Genomic DNA, 19636 nt, shown 5'->3' on the forward strand with positions numbered 1-19636 from the left:
CAAGGTACTGTGTACATAGAGAATCATAACTTAATAAGTGAAAAAGGAAGAATAGAAAAATGATGGATTTCGGCAGCAGGCTCTATGTTTTCCCTAAGTGAACAATATCGTTTTATTTTGCAAGAAATTCTCCCCATGTCTTAGGATAATGAATGCTTTGATAAGATGAATTAGGGCTTCATGGCTAACATGTTTTTAATCAAGATGCTAGAATGAAATATAATGCAAATGGAGATGTTACCTGTGTTGAGGTCCAGGAGTCATTTATTTGACAAAAAACAAGCCTGCAGCAAGTGGCCTACAAGCCTACATGTGAAATGGTGCCTTTTTGCTACTGACTTCAGAGAAAAAGAAAATACTGGAAAATTCTCATTAACTAAGATATGTCAGTTAACTAACATTTAAGGAGTCTGCCTTTGAATAAAGGCGGACTCCTGGAGGTCCCAAGGAGTAGAGCAGGAGACAGAAGGCAGTACTCCCTTGCTGTTGCAGAAGAGAGGCCCCTCGTTCAGCTTCAGGAAATGAATTACGATTGCTCTACAATAATTCGTGGATGAGCTTGCGACAAGGTCCTGTAAATCAGAGTAAGAGGTCTGCTAAGGGGATTCCCTTCCTCGAAGGCAGCCTCGAGGGGACACAGAATATTGCTTTTACCCCTTTTCTTTGGTTGGCAGCCTTGATGCTGCTACAGTCTTGGGGGGACAGTAAGGGAAGGGCCAAGAAAACGGGGAGGATAACCATGCATGCCCAGATTTTGGTAGCTGCCTATTAAGCCTACAGCCACCTCCTGCTTATTATGCAAAAACAATTAAGCGCCTTTATTATTTAAGCTACAATTCACCAAGTATTGTCAACTGCAGTTACAAGTGGTCCTAACCCAATGAACGCACTTGCTCAGGAAAAGCCTTCATGGCTTACCCAGGATGCATGACTGCGGTAGAGAAGGGAAGCAGTGTCCTCTAGATCAGTCATGAATATGAAAGACTTGATTTTAAACTGTCGACCTGAGGGCTAATACCTGCTACTGTATTTGTAATCTGGATAAAAATCATATTTGCTCATCTTCGTTTTGTCAGGTAAACTCATACGATCGGGGCTGACGGTCCCGAGAATTTAGACCTCTGGTTAGAAGCCTCAAGTTAATGAGCACGTGAGACAGGGTGCGCCTGCGCTGCCTGACTTGCTGTGGGCACTCTGTTCGCAGAAACTCCTGCTCTTTGCTGTGGAAATGCATTGACCCACAGCGGGTCTGCGCTCGGAGGCACCTCAATGCCCTCTGTGCCAGAGGGGTTATGGTGGGGAGAATGGGCCGCAAGCATGCTTACTATTCCTGAGCAGGGAGAGAGGACCTCTGTGGGGGAGAGGCACAGTTTGGTCTGATAGGTGACAATTTATCCCAAGACACAGCACTTTGTTGCAACCCTTCACTGGGGGCCTAAGGACTGATGAAAAGAGATTTCATGTGTAAACTCTGCAAGTCAGTATCATTTACCTAACGGAGATGGCCTGTAACTTTCCTAGTTGATGCAGAAGATGGGGGACTTAGACCTCTTACTGGCATCCATGCCACTTCAAACCTCATGCAATGGCCAACTGCCAACCCAGTCCATCAGCGGCTTTCTTGGGACAGAAAGAAACCTTCAACTCCAGAGAAACCACCGGTCCACATGCAGAAAATGCCAAAGATTCAGTGGCAGTATTTCACGTTATGGCCAAACTTTTTTTTTTTTTTTTTTTTTTTTTTAAATCATGGTCTACCCATATCCCAGTAACAGTGTTACCAGGAATAACTTCCACGAACCTTCATGTATTTCAAGCTTTGTGCTATGCACTTGGTTTGGAGTATTGCATTTTTACCTTTGAAGCAACCTTATAGAGTAGGAATGATTTTATCTTCTGATCAAGGAGGAAAGAGGTTTACGGAGGGGAAAAGGCTTCTTTAAAAAGGCCATTCAGCTAGTAAATGGTAGATAAACTTTAACCAGATTAGCTTGACTAGATCTGAAACTCTTCACCACCACCGCTTTGCTTCCCAGATTTTAGTTTGATAAAAACCACTCATACCCCTTTTGATACTTATTTCTGGCCTGGTGCCCCATAGATTCTGATTCAGATGTTCTGGGGCCTAGAAAATTGCATTTCTATTAAGCATTCCAGGTGATTCTCATGAAGGTGACTCAAAGCCCACACCTTCAGAGATGCTGCCTTTCCCACCACTGGCTGCCATTTAAAATCGTAATGGATTTGACAAACGTCAAGAAATATGATCACTTCAAAGTTTAAAAAAAAAAGTAGATAACAGATTTTCTTATTGTGAGAAAATATGTACTGAAGACAAATAAATTATTTCATATCTTATTAAGACGTATTTTCATTCTTCAGGAAAGAACTTAAGTATTATTAGTAAAATTTTTATATAAACGTCACTGTCCCATTTCTTCATAGGCCAATGTGGTTGCAGAGAAAGATGACAAAGTGGACAGTGGGAGTATCTGGTTTAAGAAAATGAAAACACTACTTATTTATAGCTTAGATAAGCTTTCACCCACGCAGCTCTTCTTATCAGAGGCCCATGACAGCAAAAACACCAAGAAAACTAAGCATCTGAGGAAGAAAATAAATATATGAATGGGGAGGCTGTAAATTATTCGTCTAATAACTCAACAAAGGCCCCACATTACATGCTGGGATACAAAGTAGTTAGTAGTCATTGTTTTTGGACTCTCTGAGCAGCCAATCTGGATAATTTAAGTATAAAGTCCAATTATAAATCAAATAGGTTAGGGCTTCTTGGCCCTCAACTGTGGATGCTCAAGGCTATATTGGCATTGCCTAAGTGAAAAGAATTAATTTATTCTCTGCCATATGTGATCCCACCCCAGCAGGGTACTCAACACTGTTTGTCAACCTTTTTACTCATTCCTATCCCATTTATCTTAACAGCTATTTTGAATCTTTTCCCATTCTCTTCAAGTTCCCAAGTCCATCCTCAAAGCCCTCACTTTCCATATATTAACTTACTTTTTATCCCGGCCATCCCTGATTTCTCTGTATTTCCCTTCCTGCCACTTTGAGATTTCTTAATTTTTGTCAAGCACCTTTTTCTTCGCTCAAGATAAAGACAATCTTAACTTCCCTCTAAAGCTAACTCCTCCACCAGAGTCTGATCCCATTTTATGCTGTTTTTTAAGGACCTTGTTCTATTCTCAGCAAACAACCATTAGTCACCTATAGCACTCCAGGCTTTCTATTAGGCACTGGGAACACTCAGATGAAAAGACAGAAACCTATATTGATGCAGCTCACAGGACAGTGTGGAGACAGACAGTAAGAGTGGTGAGCGTAAATGCAAAAGGACCAGTGTCACAGGACTTGTGTTCCTGTACTTGGAGACAAAGAAAAACAGCTGAGATTTATAAGACAAATGAGAGTTAATCAGATAAGTAGGAGGAAGAAAAAGATACAGAGGCTTGAGAATGCGTGGTCAAACAAGTATTCTGCCATTCATGGAAAAAAGTCCCGTGGCGTGGTTGAGATTTTAAGTTTTAATGAGCCCTTGGAGCCCTGTTATCAGAATATATGTTAGAAAGTTCACACTTGGAGTGCCTGGGTGGCTCAGAGGGTTAAGCCTCTGCCTTCTGCTCAGGTCATGATCCCAGGGTCCTGGGATCAAGCCCCACATCAGCTCTCTGCTCGGCAGGGAGCCTGCTTCCTTCCCCCTCTCTGCCTGCCTCTCTGCCTACTTGTGATCTCTGTCTGTCATATAAATAAAAATCTTTAACAAAAAAAAAAGAAAAAGAAAGAAAGAAAGTAAGCTCACATTCTGGAAATACCACAGATGAGGATTTAGAATATTATAAAATCAGAGGTCAGAAGCCCAAAGAGTGGGAAAGGTTGGGGACCCAGGAAGGATATTGAGTATCTGGTTTGGAGCAAGAGTGGTAGAGAGAGGGGGGGGGGGAGGGCGAGAGAGGGGGCGGGGTGGGGAGAGAAGCATGATATATAAAATATACCTGTAGGTGGTAGTATTACAGAACTTAGTAATTTACTGTACCTCAGGAATAAGAAAGAGAAAAATGCAGGTTGAGCTCCAGGTTGTTGGCTTTGGAGACTAATGGTTGTGTCACTGGTGGATAGTGACTGGGCACCTAAGAGGACAGGACAGTTGCATATGTGGGTGTGAAACTCCGATATTGATCTGAGCATCAGCAGTGTAGACAGGCCAGGCGAGGTCACAGCTGTGGGCACGATTACTCAGGGAAAACAGGGGGGTGTGAGAAAGGGGTGGGTGGACAGGTTAGGAAGCCAAGAGAGCCAACATCAAAGATCCTCAAGTGACAAGTGAGAAAGAGCTAGAGAAGTTGGAGGGGAACCTGAGTTTGATGGTAACGTGGAACTTAAAGCAAAAGATGTGCAAAAGGTGAAGGGAGCAGCTGCCGGTGCTTCAGAGGGGAGAGAGAGAGTCCTGACAGAGTCCGAAAAGTGCTCCAGGCTTGAAGTCCATTTCCCTCTTCAATTTAGTTTTTACTCTGCCTTTGACCCTCACATGTGTTTGTGTCGTCCCATGATTCGATAAATAACGAATTTCATCACCACCTAGAAATTTTTCAGTTGAACCTACTCGTTCCCAGTATATGCTTTTTCCCTTTGAACTCAGACTCTCCCTTGGCTACTCCTGCAGTGAAATTTCCATCTTAAAAATTGCCAGGAATATCCTTTTCTCACCCACCAGTCACATTTTTAATGCTAGTTCCCATGACCTTGCCCCAGGCATTGTGCAATCTGAGCTCTAAAATTTTACAATATGAAGTCTCTTTTTCTGTATTTTCCACTGGCTCTTTCACTATGGATTTGCTTGTCTTAGTTCTCTGGGGATACCTTTACAGTTTCCCCCAGGGACTCCCTATTCTTGTGAAGACTGTTAAATAAAACTGTCCCCTCCCCAACTTGATCCCTCATTCTTTCCTCTGGGAAATTCACATTTCCACACATTCCCTACCCCAGGCCCCCCTTCATGCTCACAGATCGCTAATGTGTAGGCGACTTCCAAACAATCCTGAACTAGATTTTCAAGTGGAAAGCTGCAGGTAGAAATCCCACCAAATTCAACATGTCCCAATTTAAGCTTGTTTCCTTTTTATCTCCACCTCCCCGCAAATAATTTCCCATTTTCCTGTCCTGTCACTGATGTCTCTGTCCCCTCTTACTTTCTGTACGCAATCAGCCCTCAACCTCACGATGGATTCTCTCTCTGGTCCTCATCTTCACATCTTCCCTCTAGCATGCAGACCAATTTCAAAACAGGGTAGTTAGACATGATACGTTTGATAAAATTGCAGTTGGTTTATTTCCCATGATAAAATAGTAACAGCAGCCAACATTCAACTAATTTTGACTGTATGCTAGGTACGTACTATTCTTTGCATGATACCTGGATTATCTTTTTACTATTCCCTCTTCTATGAATTTAGACAAGCAAAGTGGTTTATTCCCTTTCAAATGTTCTCATATACATTTAGGGATTTCTTTTGTACATCATTCTGACTTATGTTACCAGTTTTTGGATGATAAAAACCCTAAGGATTATATGTTAGTGAACACTAGCTCATTTTGCCACCAAAACTCTATTAATAGGCACTTACACCTGTCTAAAACATAGTAACAATCATGATAGCTCAAGGCACAACTAAATCCTGAAATATCTTCTGAGCGGTCCGTGAAAGATTAAAATATGCTTTATAAAATCTTGGTGCTCACATATTCTCACTGTTCAAAAACTGGTCACCTCTGAGTATTTATGTTCTGTGGGTGACAAATAGATTACTTATTCCTTATTACAAATAGATTACTCTTTCAGGAAAGTGTTGTTTTTTTGTTTGTTTTTTTTTCCCCCCGCAATTCTTTGAATGCTGCTAATCCCTAAGGAATAGTTCTTAGTGCTTTTCTCTTTAGAACCTACAAGCACACACCCATTGCCCATCTTGATGAGTAACAGTAGATTATACTTACTTTAAAAATCCAAATCTCGCAGAAACCTGTAAATCAGCTGAACAATTTTCATGGGCACAAAATCTTGCAAAGTTTATCTGGAAATAAAACACAACAGTATTTTTTATGGTAATTCAACAATTTGGGATACCTCTATTCTTAAGCATAAGACATCTATGACTTATTTTGCCACTTTTGAATTAGTCACAGGTTCAAATGACAACTGTAGGGCTAAAGGAACTGATTCTTCCAACAGGTAAACTGAAAGCCTAAATTTGTTTAATGGAAAACATTATTGCTTCTTCTATAAATTGTTATGGGAAAAAATGAGTTTAATAAAACAGATAAAGTTTTAGAGGTAAGTGTTTAAAATCTGTGCTGCCAAGATGTTCACTGCTGAGTTTCTTTCAATTTTTTGGTGCTACAGTTTGATACCACGTATTACAAATAAACATGGCCCTTACTTTTCACAGATGGTAGGACAATGGGCTTATATTTATTGAAAACAGCAAAATATAGAAATTTAGAAATTTTACTCTGAGGACACATTGAACATAGTAATAGTTGACACTCAGGGTTCTAGAATCTACTTAACTCAGAGCATTTTAATAGGACCCAGAGATACTCAAAGGTACACAGGAAAACCTGAGGTATAAAGAAAAGAGTGGAGAGAGAGAAAAAGGAAGCTGAGAGGAACAGGTGAAAAGGGAGAGATGCTAAGAGAAATCTAGAAAGTCAGAGGAGGAGCTAGGTTCATTAAATGGAAAATGACTAGCATGTTGTCAAATAGTGCATCCGATCACAGACTACCTCAACCTGGTGAAGCAGAAGGGAAGTGCAAATCTTTCTCTAAATGATTAGGTAAACATGATCTTTTCCCTATCACTCTTACTTATAAAGCATGGTGCTCTAAAAACCAAAAGGTAGAATTTTATTCTAATGTAACTACACGTTGCCAGGTTTGGGCTTATGTACTTACAACACTGTGGTTTTCATTATTAAACATAGTTAAGAATAGTGGATATTGACAACTAAAGTTCAACAGAAGGGTGAAAACACTGACTTCCGTAGATCTACCATAGATATATTCATAAGGGTATTGAAAAAACTTGCCTTGAGTTATTATGTTCACCTGATCTAGTGTTCTAGAGAATCATGAGTGTCAGCTCAAATTGCTTCAAGTGACTTAGTAGCAATTTGTCTAGACAGGATATGAACTAGCCCTTCAAGTGTCCCTTCTGCCTTCTACATTCCTTGTGCCATGAGCAAATACTTTTTTTTTTTTTTTTAGATTTTATTTATTTATTTGACAGAGAGAGAGAGAGAGAGGGAGAGAGATCACAAGTAGGCAGAGAGGTGGGCAGAGGCAGAGAGAGGGGGAAGCAGGAAGAGGGTGGGGGTGGGGTCGTCTGGATCCCAGGACCCTGGGATCATGACCTGAGCCAAAGGCAGAGGCTTAACCCACTGAGCCACCCTGGCACCCCTAGCAAATGCTTTTAATGAATGTTTTTACCATGCCCTCAAACATCCTGTTGACTAGGTCTTTGTGTTGTTGGACAGGAAAGGTCCAAACAACTGGACTCCTGGGGGTAAACGCACTGCCAGTGAAATGGAGGTATTTTGGAATACATTAGAAAAGGCTGTGCACTGGTTAGAATGCCAGATCCATCTCAAAATGCAATGGATCCTGGGACATGGCTGCAAAGCCTGTAGTTGAATTTGAAAGAGAAATTGTTGTATAACAGAAATACTTATGTTTATAAATGAGTAAAAGCCAGCAAGGGAATTTGCCTACTGAGATATGAATGGATCTGGATAGAGTGAATGAGATGGAGACAAAATGAGAGAGAAGGAGTCAGAAAATGAAAAAGGGGAAGAGAAACCTCATGAATGTGACTCACTGTCATTATGAGCACTCCCTAGCAATTTATTTTCCTCATGGGCAAGGAATCAAGGAAAGAAGATTAACATCTCATGTATATGGGAAGCTATTGCTGGGACTAAATGCAGATTTTAAAATATTCAGTTCAATATCCTAAAGGAAATATAAAAAATAAAGAAAAATGGAAAACAAGACATACCATAAATCTTTTTATATTAAAAAATTCATAAAAAATTTTAAAGAAATCAGAAAGATAACTCATTTCCCCGGAATTAGGCAATGTTTCAAAAAAATTACTTTAGTTACATGCACATCACGTTTTGAATAAAGGAAAATAGTCTTACTGTTTTTTCAATTATGTCTTTTTCTTTCTTCTGCTGGAGAATTGGCTGAAGTGGTGGGAACTCTTCTGCATTTCGTTTACTGATGACATGATGCCCAAGGCGGTAAGCAGCTTCAATCCGAACAGGGGTGAGGATGTCCCGCACATCTTTCTAAGGAAATTTAAAGCCTTAAGTTAGTAATAACAACAAGTATGTAAATGAAAACATACATAGAAAGTTCCTCCATCCCTGCATTAAAGTCAAACAACATGGAAAGGAAAGTATTTACCTTTTCCTCTAAATTATTAAAATACACTGAATGTGCATATTTTTTTCACATTACAAAAAGCATGTATGTTTATTAGAAAAAAAACACAAAAAGAGCATAAAATTAAACATATCCAGTCTGTGCTGTAGTTTTATATTTGGACATATGGTCTTTGATTTAGATATTTTCTATGCATACTTTTTATCAATTGACATAAGCATTTTCCATTATGGACTCTTTGTAAATCACTTCAAAGTACTAATCAGCATTTTATTCTGTTTAACATTTCCCTGTAGTAAACTTGTAGAAATAGGGTATCTCAATTTATTCTAGTTTCTTTTATAGGTCTCAGTAACATTTTAATTCAATTTGATTCATTTAATTTTGTATTTATTATGAAATCTATTTTTCTATTATTTATGGAGCTTTCCCAATTATATTTTTAAGAAGGTTATAAATAATATGTGGGGAAGTTATTTGTTTTATAGATTTAATCTTTTATCCTAGTTACTTTACTGAATTTTATTAGTTGTTACAACTTTTCTAAGTTTATTGTGCTTTTACACTTCACAAAGAAAATTCTTGGATTATTTATCAATTACAGAGGAATTTTACTCATCTGGGATCCATTCTGATTTCCATTCTGCATGACATTTTTTGAAATTTAATATCTTATACTAATTTTTACAAAGCATTTCTCATTCATAATCTTATGTATATGTGGTCAAAAAGCTTTTTTGAATGATTTTTTAAAAGACTTCGAGACAGAGATAGCAAGAGAGAACACAAGTCAGGAGAAGAGGGAGAAGCAGGCTCCCTGCTGAGCACGCAGGGCTCCATCCCAGGACCCTGGGATCACGGCCAGAGCAGAAAGCAGCTGCTTAACCAACTGAGCCACCCAGGCACCACTTTTTTGGATGATTTTTAAATTTATTTTATTCTGCCCCCAGAGAAACAGCTCTTGAGTTCATTACACTCATTGTCAATTCACATATTTTAATTTGAGTTTCCACGTGCAGGCATTATTTTTCTCTTTTAAAAATATCTTCCCATGTACTTAAAGATTATTTGATTATTCACCAGCCTCCTACTGCAGAATATACCACATAGTGTCAAAATTATTTAGTAACATACATATATACACAAACAGTAAAATAGCTGGCAGGAACTTTGAAAGCAGTTGTTCTCGAATCTCATGCCTTTGGGGGGGAAAAGTCAGTAATGCATAAAACATGGTACCTCTTAGCACTTAACCCGACCCTCTCTAGACAGAAATGAGATTTTCAAAGTGTACTGAACAAAACAGACACCTTTCTTTTTCTCATTATCTAAGTAGGTGGGCAAGTAAGATTTTACTGATGAAGTAATCTATGAGGATTTATATCAGAATTCAGGAGACAAATTTCATGAAATAAGACATGTTGATGGCAAATCTATAAAACACGTATCTTAAGCGCCACAAAAATTAAATGGAGAAATAATCTCCATTTAATTAACAATCAGTAATTAACAATCAGTAAAGACTATCTACTTGGAGCTGTGCAATTTTTTCTTTTATTACTAGAATTATTACTATACTTTGATGTGTGAGCTTTACGTCACAGTTTGACCCTACCTTTCAAACACCCATTTCAATCTACAGGTTATTCTCATTTTATTTATGTATTTGTTTGCTTGTTTTTAAGTAATCTCTATGCCCAACGTGGGACTCGAACTTACAAACCCTGAAATCAAGAGTCGCATAGTCTACCAATTGAGACACCCAGGCACCCTGGAGTTCCTATTTTAAAAAGGAAATTCAACTAAGTTCCTTTTGACCATTTAAAGAGACTCAAGTGTTTGCACCAGGGCTAGACATATTACCTTAAACCATAACTGAGGTTTATGTTTATTCAATTCCTGAGTAGATCCATGATTTTGTCATTAACAGAACTCCTAGTAAGTAACATTAGTGGCCCAGGTTTTTATTACCTACAGACATTTCAAGATTGGAATATGGCTTAAACATTAGTGCCTAACAGCAAATAGAGAACAGATAGTTTGTAAAGCTCATCAACTAGTAATCCCTAACGGGTATGGGAAAAATGCCTGTAATACAGATGACGGCTGTGATGTAGCAGCTTGATAAAAATCAATGAAGTAAATTAATCATGATGATCTATGACATAAAAGACTACCTCTACTCTATCTTTATGTAAATAAAGATGTAATTTTTTCTTTTTACAATATTTATAACTATCAATATATGTATATAGTGGCTAAGAGCAAGTGGTTTGTAGGTACAGAGGTTCCAATCTCAAGTGCAACACTAACAACTTGGACAAATTACTTCATCTGTCTGTGGCTTAGTTACCTCATCTGAAAAATGCAGAGAAAGACAATTTATGATACCTGTACCTACTGCTATGAGCATTCAGTGGCACGAGGTTTGCAAAATGCTTAGCATAACACTTGGCACTTAAGAGTTCGATAGATGTTAGATAGTGACTTATTATAAATATGCTGCTTCAAAATATAGCTACATCAACCAATCAAGAAATTAATGAATTTCAGTTTCTAATAAGAAAAGCAGGTGAACAATTAGAGGGAATAAACAAAATAGAAAAGAAAATCAGACCATTGCCAGTCAATGTGTATTAAGTAGGAAATGAGTTAGACTTGTATTAGACTTGCATTAATTAGCTAGTACCTGGAAGATATGGAGCATGAATCAGAGCACACAAGATCTCTTAGTACTTTTCCATTTTTATACATGGAGATGATTTTATTAAAGTACTTGATAAGTGATCACCTCAACATGAAACTTGGACCGTATAGGAATGCTGCAAATCAAGGCCCAAATCCCAAGTTATCAACTTGTGAAAACGGAACAGCTTGAAGCCCTGAGTATTACAATAGCAAACTTGATTAAATTATTCCCTAGGTGTAGGAGCTAGACAGCCACTGATTGTCCCTCCACATGTCCACTGTTTTAATTCTTCTCAACAAGCTTGCTTTGACCAAATCGCATGTTATCTAATTCATACTAATTTTCCACAAGGTCTTCTCTACATCTGGTGTATATTACTTTCATTATCCTAATTAGCTATTAATTATGCTTTTCTCACAATATATAAAATGTACGTGCACTCTTGCAAGAACTGTATTTGACAGATATTCACACTTATTTAACTTTAACAGCTCCACCTAAGACAAAGGCTAGAATATCAAAAATGTCTTGAAATGACTAATTAAGTATTTGGGAGGGAAAAAGTAGATTTGCTTAAAATTCTTCATTTGGATGGGCATGTGCTATCTATATTAAAAATAATGAAGATTCCATGCCACATTTTTATGGACAATTACATAAAATAGGGCAACCCACAGGCGTGCAAATGAGCACCTGTCTGAAATTACACAAAGTCCACCTTTTTGTTTGACTTTTACAGAAATCCGTATTTATGGCCACTTGAGGACTGAGCCATAGGCCCGTATCTTCCTACTGTGTGTATGCAATAAAAAACCCAAAGGGTAGAGCCAGAAATGTTTACAAAGTTTACTGAATGAGAAAGGACACTGAGGTATAGACATTGCAACGTATCTATGCATGGGTCTGCTGTGTGGAAGGAAGACTTTGGGGGATACAAAACTGGAAGTCTATACCTCTGTCACAATCCATAATAACCCAGAAATCCACACGCAGTGTGGGGGATGAGCATTCTGATGGATGTATACACAAGTACAGAAGAAGGAGGGCCACCAATCTACAGTCAAAAGAGGATGAGAAGGTCTTAGGAGAATTTTAAGCAAGGAATATAATCGGGTTTATGATTTCGAAATACCCCTCTGTTACAAATGTGGGAAATGGATTGGGGAGGGAGAAGGAAAGGCAGAGGCACAGACTGCAACTGAAGCCAGCACCACCACCTGTGACGATAACCGATAACCGCTCTAGCTAGTCAGCTTGGTTTAGGGAGTGGAGAACGGTCTGGCATTACCAACACCTTGAGGAAAGACAGCACTCCCAAAGCAGGTGCTAGAACTGTAACACCAATACAACATTCTCAGCTTTTCCTTTATAGAATTCTTTAAACAGCACTGGGAACACATCATCTATAAATTTTAAAAATATTTATTGATTTCTACCTCATGTAATGAGTCATATTATCTCTAAGGAAGAATACAAACATGCAAATAGTAGTATTCTGTCTTCATAGATCTTGCAAACTAGCAAAGAATTAACATATGCTGGAATAATGGATACAATTCTTGACTACCATAACATCAGGATAGTTGCATAGGTCGGTTGTACTTAGATTTTCAGCAGAAATGTATGCATATATGGATCAGTTCATAGTCTAATGTGTAGACTGAGCTATGTACTTGTATAGCTGAACAATATAAACAAATAAATAAAATATAATTTACTAATCAAACATATATTAATTTCCTGGAAGTTATTTTTGAAAAAGATGGGCTTTAGAAGTCACCTAAACACTTACATAACAAAATAAAATTTCTTGATTTCAGAAATCCAAATATCTAGAAATTTGAGAAATCAAGGGAAAGAATGAACTAATCTACTGTATATAGGCAGGTTGATTTCATAATTACACAACATGCTAAGGCCACTGAACTCACTGGGTCTCTGAATATCAATGCAGACAGGCATTCCTGGTCTGATGACTAAGCTATGTATTTCTAGCTTTTACTGGAAATGTTGCAAGCAGGGTGAGAATCTTGTTACTTTATTTGTTGTCCCACTTTACCACCCTTTCTTCTCTTCTCAAACATCAGTGAATATTTTGATGTGGAGATTCCATCAAGATCAACCAAAAAAATCTCTATAAATGCTTCAGGGAAGTCTCAGTCCACCATAGCTACTCCAACATTCCTAAAAACCACTGCCAATTGTTAATTGAGTTTCCCTAAATCAAAGCAGCCTCAAAATTATCCCTTGTTCTAAGAACTTGTACTAAGAAATCACTAAGATCTAATCAAGTTGTATGTATGAATACAGCAAAAACAGAGATTCATTGTCACATATGTATATGGACAAGAAAACATTTTCACAGTGGGAAAAGTGACATCTAATAGAAGAGCATTTCAATAGATAAAACACTATAAAGGTGTAAAAAACTTAACATTTCCACTGGAAGAAAACTATGAAAGGGAACAATTTCAAAGGTAGAGGTAATCAAATAAATAAAGGAAGTAGATTAATCACTTATGAAACCATTATGGAGGTTAAAACACAAAAGGCGTAAAAATCAATTTTATGTACAAAAATCAGTCAAGGAACTCACAAAAAAGGATGCAAATTATAACATTATATACATACAATGTGGAGGATGGGGTAAAAATGTAGTGCTTTTTAGAATGGGTTTAAATTTAAATGACCAACAACTTAATAGAAATTGTTATATACTTAGGATGTGATATATGATTCTCATGGTAACTGCAAATCAAACACCTATAATAGATACACAAAAATCAAGAGACAAAAACCCAAGTGTAACACTAAAGAAGGCCATCAAAGCACAAGGGGAGAGATCAAGAGAAGAAAGGAGCAGAGAACCATAAAAACAACCATAAAACAAATAATAGATGGCAATAAATACATACCCAACAATAATTACTTTAATGTAAATGGACTAAATGCTTCAAAGGACAAAGGGTGACCGAATGGATTAAAATAACTAGACCCATCTATATGCTATATATAAGAGACTCACTTCAGACCTAAAGATACATGCAGACTGAAAAACAAAGGGGTAAAAAACATATACATACATGCAAGTGAAAAAAAAAGTTACAGTAGCAATCCTTCCATCAGACAAATTATAGACTAAAACAAAGATCGCAGCAAGAGACAAAGAAGGCACTATATAAAGTGAAAATCCAACAAGATGATAAAACAATTGTATCTATGCACCCAACAATGGAAGCACGAAAATACAAAAGGCAATTATTAACACATAAAAAGGGAGAAACAAAAGGCAATTATTAACACATAAAAAGGGAGAAACTAATGGGAATACAGCAATAGCAGGGGACTTTAAACACCCCATGTATATCACTGGACAGATCATCCAAACACAATAACAAGGAAATAGTGGTTTCAATGACACATTAGACTAGATGGACCTAACAGATACATACAGAACATTCCATACAAAATCAGTAGAATATACATTGTTTACAAGTGCATATGGAACCTTTTCCAGGTGACATCACATATTAGGTCACAAAACAAGTCTCAATAAATTTAATAAGCCTGAAATCATATGATGCATCTTCGTGGACCACAGGAATAAAAAACCAGGAATCAGTTACAAGAAAACTGGAAAAAATGCAAACACATGGAGGCTAAATAACATGGTACTAAATAACGAATGGGTAAACCAAGACATCAAAGAGGAAATAAAATACATGGAAACAAATGAAAATGAAAACACAATGGTCCAAAATATTTAGGATGCAGCAAAAGCAGTTCTAAGAGGGAAATTTTAGAGCAATACAGACATACCTCAAGAAACAAGAAAAAAACTCAAGCAAACACCTAAAGGAGCTAGAAGAACAAAAACAAAAACCAACACTAGTAGAAGGAAGGAAATAATAAAGATGAGAGCTCAAGCAATGAAATAAAGACTAAAAACCACAAAACAATAGAAAAGATAAGGAGCTGGTTCTTTGAAAAGGTCCACAAACCTGGTAAATCACTAGGCCAGACTCACCAAGAAAAAAATGAGAGAAGACCAAAATAAAATCAGAAATGAAAAAGGAGAAACCACTGATACCACAAAAATATAAAGGATTGTTAAGAGAATATTATGATAAAATTATATGCCAAGAAATCAAACATAGAAGAAAGGGACAAATTCCTAGAAACATGTAATATTCCAAGACTGAATCAGAAAGAAATAGAAAATTGGCACAGACTGATTACTAGCAGAGAAATTGAATCAGTAATCAAAGAACTCCAACCAAAAGTCCAGGACCAGGGGATTTCATGATGAATTTTACCCAGCATTTAAAAAAAAGTTAATACCTATTCTTCTCAAACTATTAAAAAAAAAATAATAGAAGAGGAAGTAAAACTTCCAAATTCATTCTATGAGGCCAGCATTAGCCTGATACCAAGACCAAAGAAAGACATTACAAAAAAGAAAATTACTGGCCAGTTTCCCTGATTAACATAGACGCAAAAATCTTCAACAAAATATTAACAAACCAAATTCTGAGTAATACATTAAAAAATCATTTACCAAAATGAAGTGGCAAATTATTATTGCAGAGATGCAATGGTGGTTCGATATTCACAAACCAACCAGTGTGGTAAATCGAATCAATAATTAAAGGATAAAAACTACATGATCATCTCAACAGATGCAGAAAAAAGGCTTCTGACAAAGTATAACATTCACTCATGATAAAAACTCCCAAAAAAGTAGATTTACAGGGAACATACCTCAAGATTATAAATGCCGTATCAAAAAAATCCACAGCTAAAATTATACCCAATGGTGAAAAACTGTTAAGCTTTTCCTCTAAGAACAGGAACAAAACAAGGATGCCTACTCTCACCACCTTTACTCAACATAGTATGAGAAGTCCTACCCAGCAATCAGACAAGGAAAAGAAATAAAAGGCATCCACATTGGTAAGGAAAAAGTAAAACTTCCACTATTTGCATATGAAATGATTCTATATATATAAAACACTCTAAAGACTCTACAAAAAACTACTAAATTGGGATTGAGCACTACATCGGGCTCCCTGCTCAGCCAGGAGCCTGCTTTTTCCTCTCTTTCTGCTGCTGCCCCTGCCTGTGCTCTCTTGCTCTCACTGTCAAATAAATAAAATCTTTTTTAAAACCCTCTTAAAAGATAGATAGGGCTAGAATCAGAATCTTAATCTTGTGAGAGTGGCTAGAATAAAACAAATAAGAAATGACAAGTACGGGCAAGGATGTAGAGAAAAAGGAACCACGGTGTACTGTTGGTGGGGATGCAAACTGGTTCAGTCACTGTGGTAAACAGTGTGGAGGTTCCTTGAAAAGTTATAAATAGGATTACCCTATGATCCAGTAATTCCATTACTGGGTATCTACTCAAAGAAAATGAAAACACTAATTCAAAAAAATATATACCCCTACTACTGCAGCATTATTAACAATAGCCAAGACAGGAAAGCCACCCAAGTGTTCACTGATAGATAAAGATGTCATGTACACACACACACACACACACACACACAGGAATATTACTAAGCCATAAAGAAGAACGAGATCCTGCCATTTGTAACAACATCGATGACCCCAGAGAGTATAATGTTAGAGAAAATAAGTCCAAGAAAGACAAATGTCATACAATTTCACTCATTTATGGATTTTAAGAAAGAAAACAAAGAAAAAAGAGAAACAAAAAACCAGACTCAAGAGAATAGAGAGAGGGAAGCTGGGAGCATGGGTGCAACAGATAAAGGGGATAAGAGGACACTTATCTTCTGAGCACCGAGTAATACATGGAACTGTTGAATCACTATACGGTACACCTGAAACTAATTTAACACTGTAGGTTAACTACTTGGGAGTTAAAATTTTTAAAAGAACACACTTATCGTGATGGGCACTAATGGATAAAATTCTTAATTGTTATATTCAACATCTAAAACTAATATAACACCGTCTGTTAACTGTACTTCAATAAATAAAACGCACCCTTCATTTCTTCCCCAGCACTCCACAATTTCCTGTACGCTGCACTTTTTCCTTTTTCAATCACCTTTATCTTCTAAAACGCTGTAAAATTTACATTACCATGTTTACCACATGGTTTGTCTTACTCCATTCTACTGTCAACTCAATGAGGGTAGTGATCTTTTTATATTTCACTGCTGCTATACTCTAGTTTCTCTTCAGATCGCATAAATCTTTCGCCTTTTATATTTCACTGCTATACCCAAGTGTTTCAACAGAACCTGATGCAACACTGGTACTCAAATACCTACAGAATTAATCATGTGGATGGAGACTTGGAGCTTCAGTGGTATGACCAATGGGAACAAGCGCACGAGGAAAGTGTGCCCAGCTGGCAGGCAGAGAGCCCTGAGATGTGGGGGCCATGGGCCTGGCTACGTAATCACCAACTCTACCTCATTTCACTGTAAAGGAAGCTGAAGCATAGTATTCCTTCACTCTCCTGATACTTGGCATGTTTTATGGAACAAAGGGATAATCCAGGCATCCTGACCATTGCTCATCTTTTCTACAATCATTAAGAAGGCATAAAAGTATCAGTTTCTGTCCCATTCTTCTGGACTGGAGAAGTTTAACAGTATTCATGTTTCTGAACAGCTTCAGCTACCATGCTGGTGTGGTGGAAAATGTACTCAGAGTATTCCCTTATCTTCCTACATCACAACTAGAGCTGTTTTCATTTTAATAATGGCCTCAATTACCTTAAAAAAAAAAAAAAAACTCACTCCGTACCAATCCCAGAGGTTAAATGCCTTTGTTTGGCATTTACAGTATGGTCAAAAAGTCAATGGCTGTTACCTGGGACCATGATACCAGGGTAACGCTACAAGTATGTGTTGACAACACAGACCTCTGCTAACTTGTGCTTTGCACTGCAAGTCATTCTGATGAGAACATACAATTTTGTGGAATCCTTTCTTGTTAGAACAATGCCAAGAAACACAGGACTAAAGAAGTCAGGTCAATTTACAGTTAGCAATACAAATTCAACACAATAGGTTTCTTTGTGAATGTCTAACATTGGCCCTTTTACTGCCTTGAAAATGGTCTCAACGATAGTGTCCAAGATTGACTAACCTAAGTAAAATCACAACTAAGGGGATTTAAAAAAAACAAAACAAAACCTTCTTTAATCCCTACTATATAAATAATGGTTACATTAGTAATATTATATACTTCTGGCTCTCAACCATGTAATAGATTTATTCTAATGCTATAATAAAAACTGTTAAGGGAAATGAGGAAACAACACAGGGATTATTACTCTTAGCATTTAATAGTGTTAGAATCTTGATACTTGTTTGCATTTGCTTGGAAAGAAGTATCTCAGGGAAAATTAAGTTCTAAGTTGAGGCTACCATTTGAAATACCAGAAAGGGCTCCCGGGAATAGTTTGGCTTTTTTGTGACAATAGATTTTCTGATGAAGTACACCATTCCCTAATAGAAAAGACCTGGCACTGCTTCATATGAGGGGGGAAAAAAAATTGACCAAGGCAAGGAACAGGACGATCAGTTGGAAATGAGTGCTTTAATAAAAGGAACATGAAATTGGCTGTGCTTTGGCAGGACGTACCCCCAGACATCCTGAAAGCCATTGTCCTAGCCTGCAGATGATCCCCATCAGGCTGCAACTGCGCAAGTTCCCACTGACATCATGGACAATGCTGGCACAGAGACAAAGACCGCATCCAAAAGCGGTCATGGTGGATTCTGCTTCCCTAGAGTCACATGAGAAACAAACCAACTTCCCGGCCTCCTCTCTCAGCACCCCCGCAAAACCCTACCAAGGTAACAGGCGTGAGGCTCAGCAGTGCCACTCAGCATGTACATTTCTCAGGAAGTGTATAAACAGGGATGTGGACACAGCAATTATGGGAAGGAAAAGGCCAATCTTTAAAAAGAGTGATGCAGGCAAGTGTGATAAATGTGAAATAAGGACAATGCAAAAAGTGGACTTGGAAGGATCCAGGTCCCAGGACTGTCGAACATTTTAACGCTGGAACAACAAACACGTCAGCTAGTTCAGCCGGACGGGCGGGGATCACACTTGCTTACAACCACATTTTATAAAAGGATACTGATGCAATAGCATTTCTACTACACTGATAATACTGAAGTTTATTCATTCATAAAAAGGAGTTTACATTACCCGCAGAAATGCTTGATGTGTTTTGCAGTTAGCTACTCTGCTTGACACTTTTATGCTGCCCGTGATCACATCAGACGTTCCATTAGAAGAAAAGTAGAATCTTGACGGAGAGTCTATCTTCCGGTTCACATCCAGACTCATGTTATAAAACAAAACTGCAAAATGTAGAGAGAATTGCAATCAATATAATCATCACCTAAAAGCATTATTTTTTTTTGAACTGAAAATAGTCAAAATTATATCCAAACTGGAAATATCTTAAATTCTCTTCATTAAATGTCTTT

At 37.5% G+C, this 19636-nt stretch overlaps 1 protein-coding gene across 7 annotated transcripts in view; it reads right to left on the minus strand.

Annotated features, from left to right (window-relative positions):
- ITGA4 (integrin subunit alpha 4) overlaps positions 1 to 19636 on the minus strand; it is an 80663-nt gene that overhangs the window by 20771 nt on the left and 40256 nt on the right. For 4 of the 7 annotated variants that reach the window (XR_200669.3, XR_006602491.1, XM_004768948.3 and 1 more), the window contains exons 15-17: positions 19353 to 19507; positions 8215 to 8364; positions 6010 to 6086 (exon numbers count right to left, since the gene is read on the minus strand). Coding sequence is in view for 4 of the 7 variants with exons in the window: in XM_004768948.3 (XP_004769005.2) it covers positions 6010 to 6086; positions 8215 to 8364; positions 19353 to 19507 (382 nt within the window). In the remaining 3 variants the exon portion in view is untranslated. Of the gene's footprint in view, positions 1 to 3736; positions 5278 to 6009; positions 6087 to 8214; positions 8365 to 19352; positions 19508 to 19636 lie in introns of those variants that run through there. The other 3 variants (XR_006602492.1, XM_045066710.1, XM_045066711.1) reach the window with 3 other exon arrangements.

The sequence above is a fragment of the Mustela putorius genome, unplaced genomic scaffold, assembly GCF_011764305.1.
Source record: "Mustela putorius furo isolate JIRA1106 unplaced genomic scaffold, ASM1176430v1.1 tig00003869_pilon_pilon_pilon, whole genome shotgun sequence".
Taxonomy (NCBI): domain Eukaryota; kingdom Metazoa; phylum Chordata; class Mammalia; order Carnivora; family Mustelidae; genus Mustela; species Mustela putorius.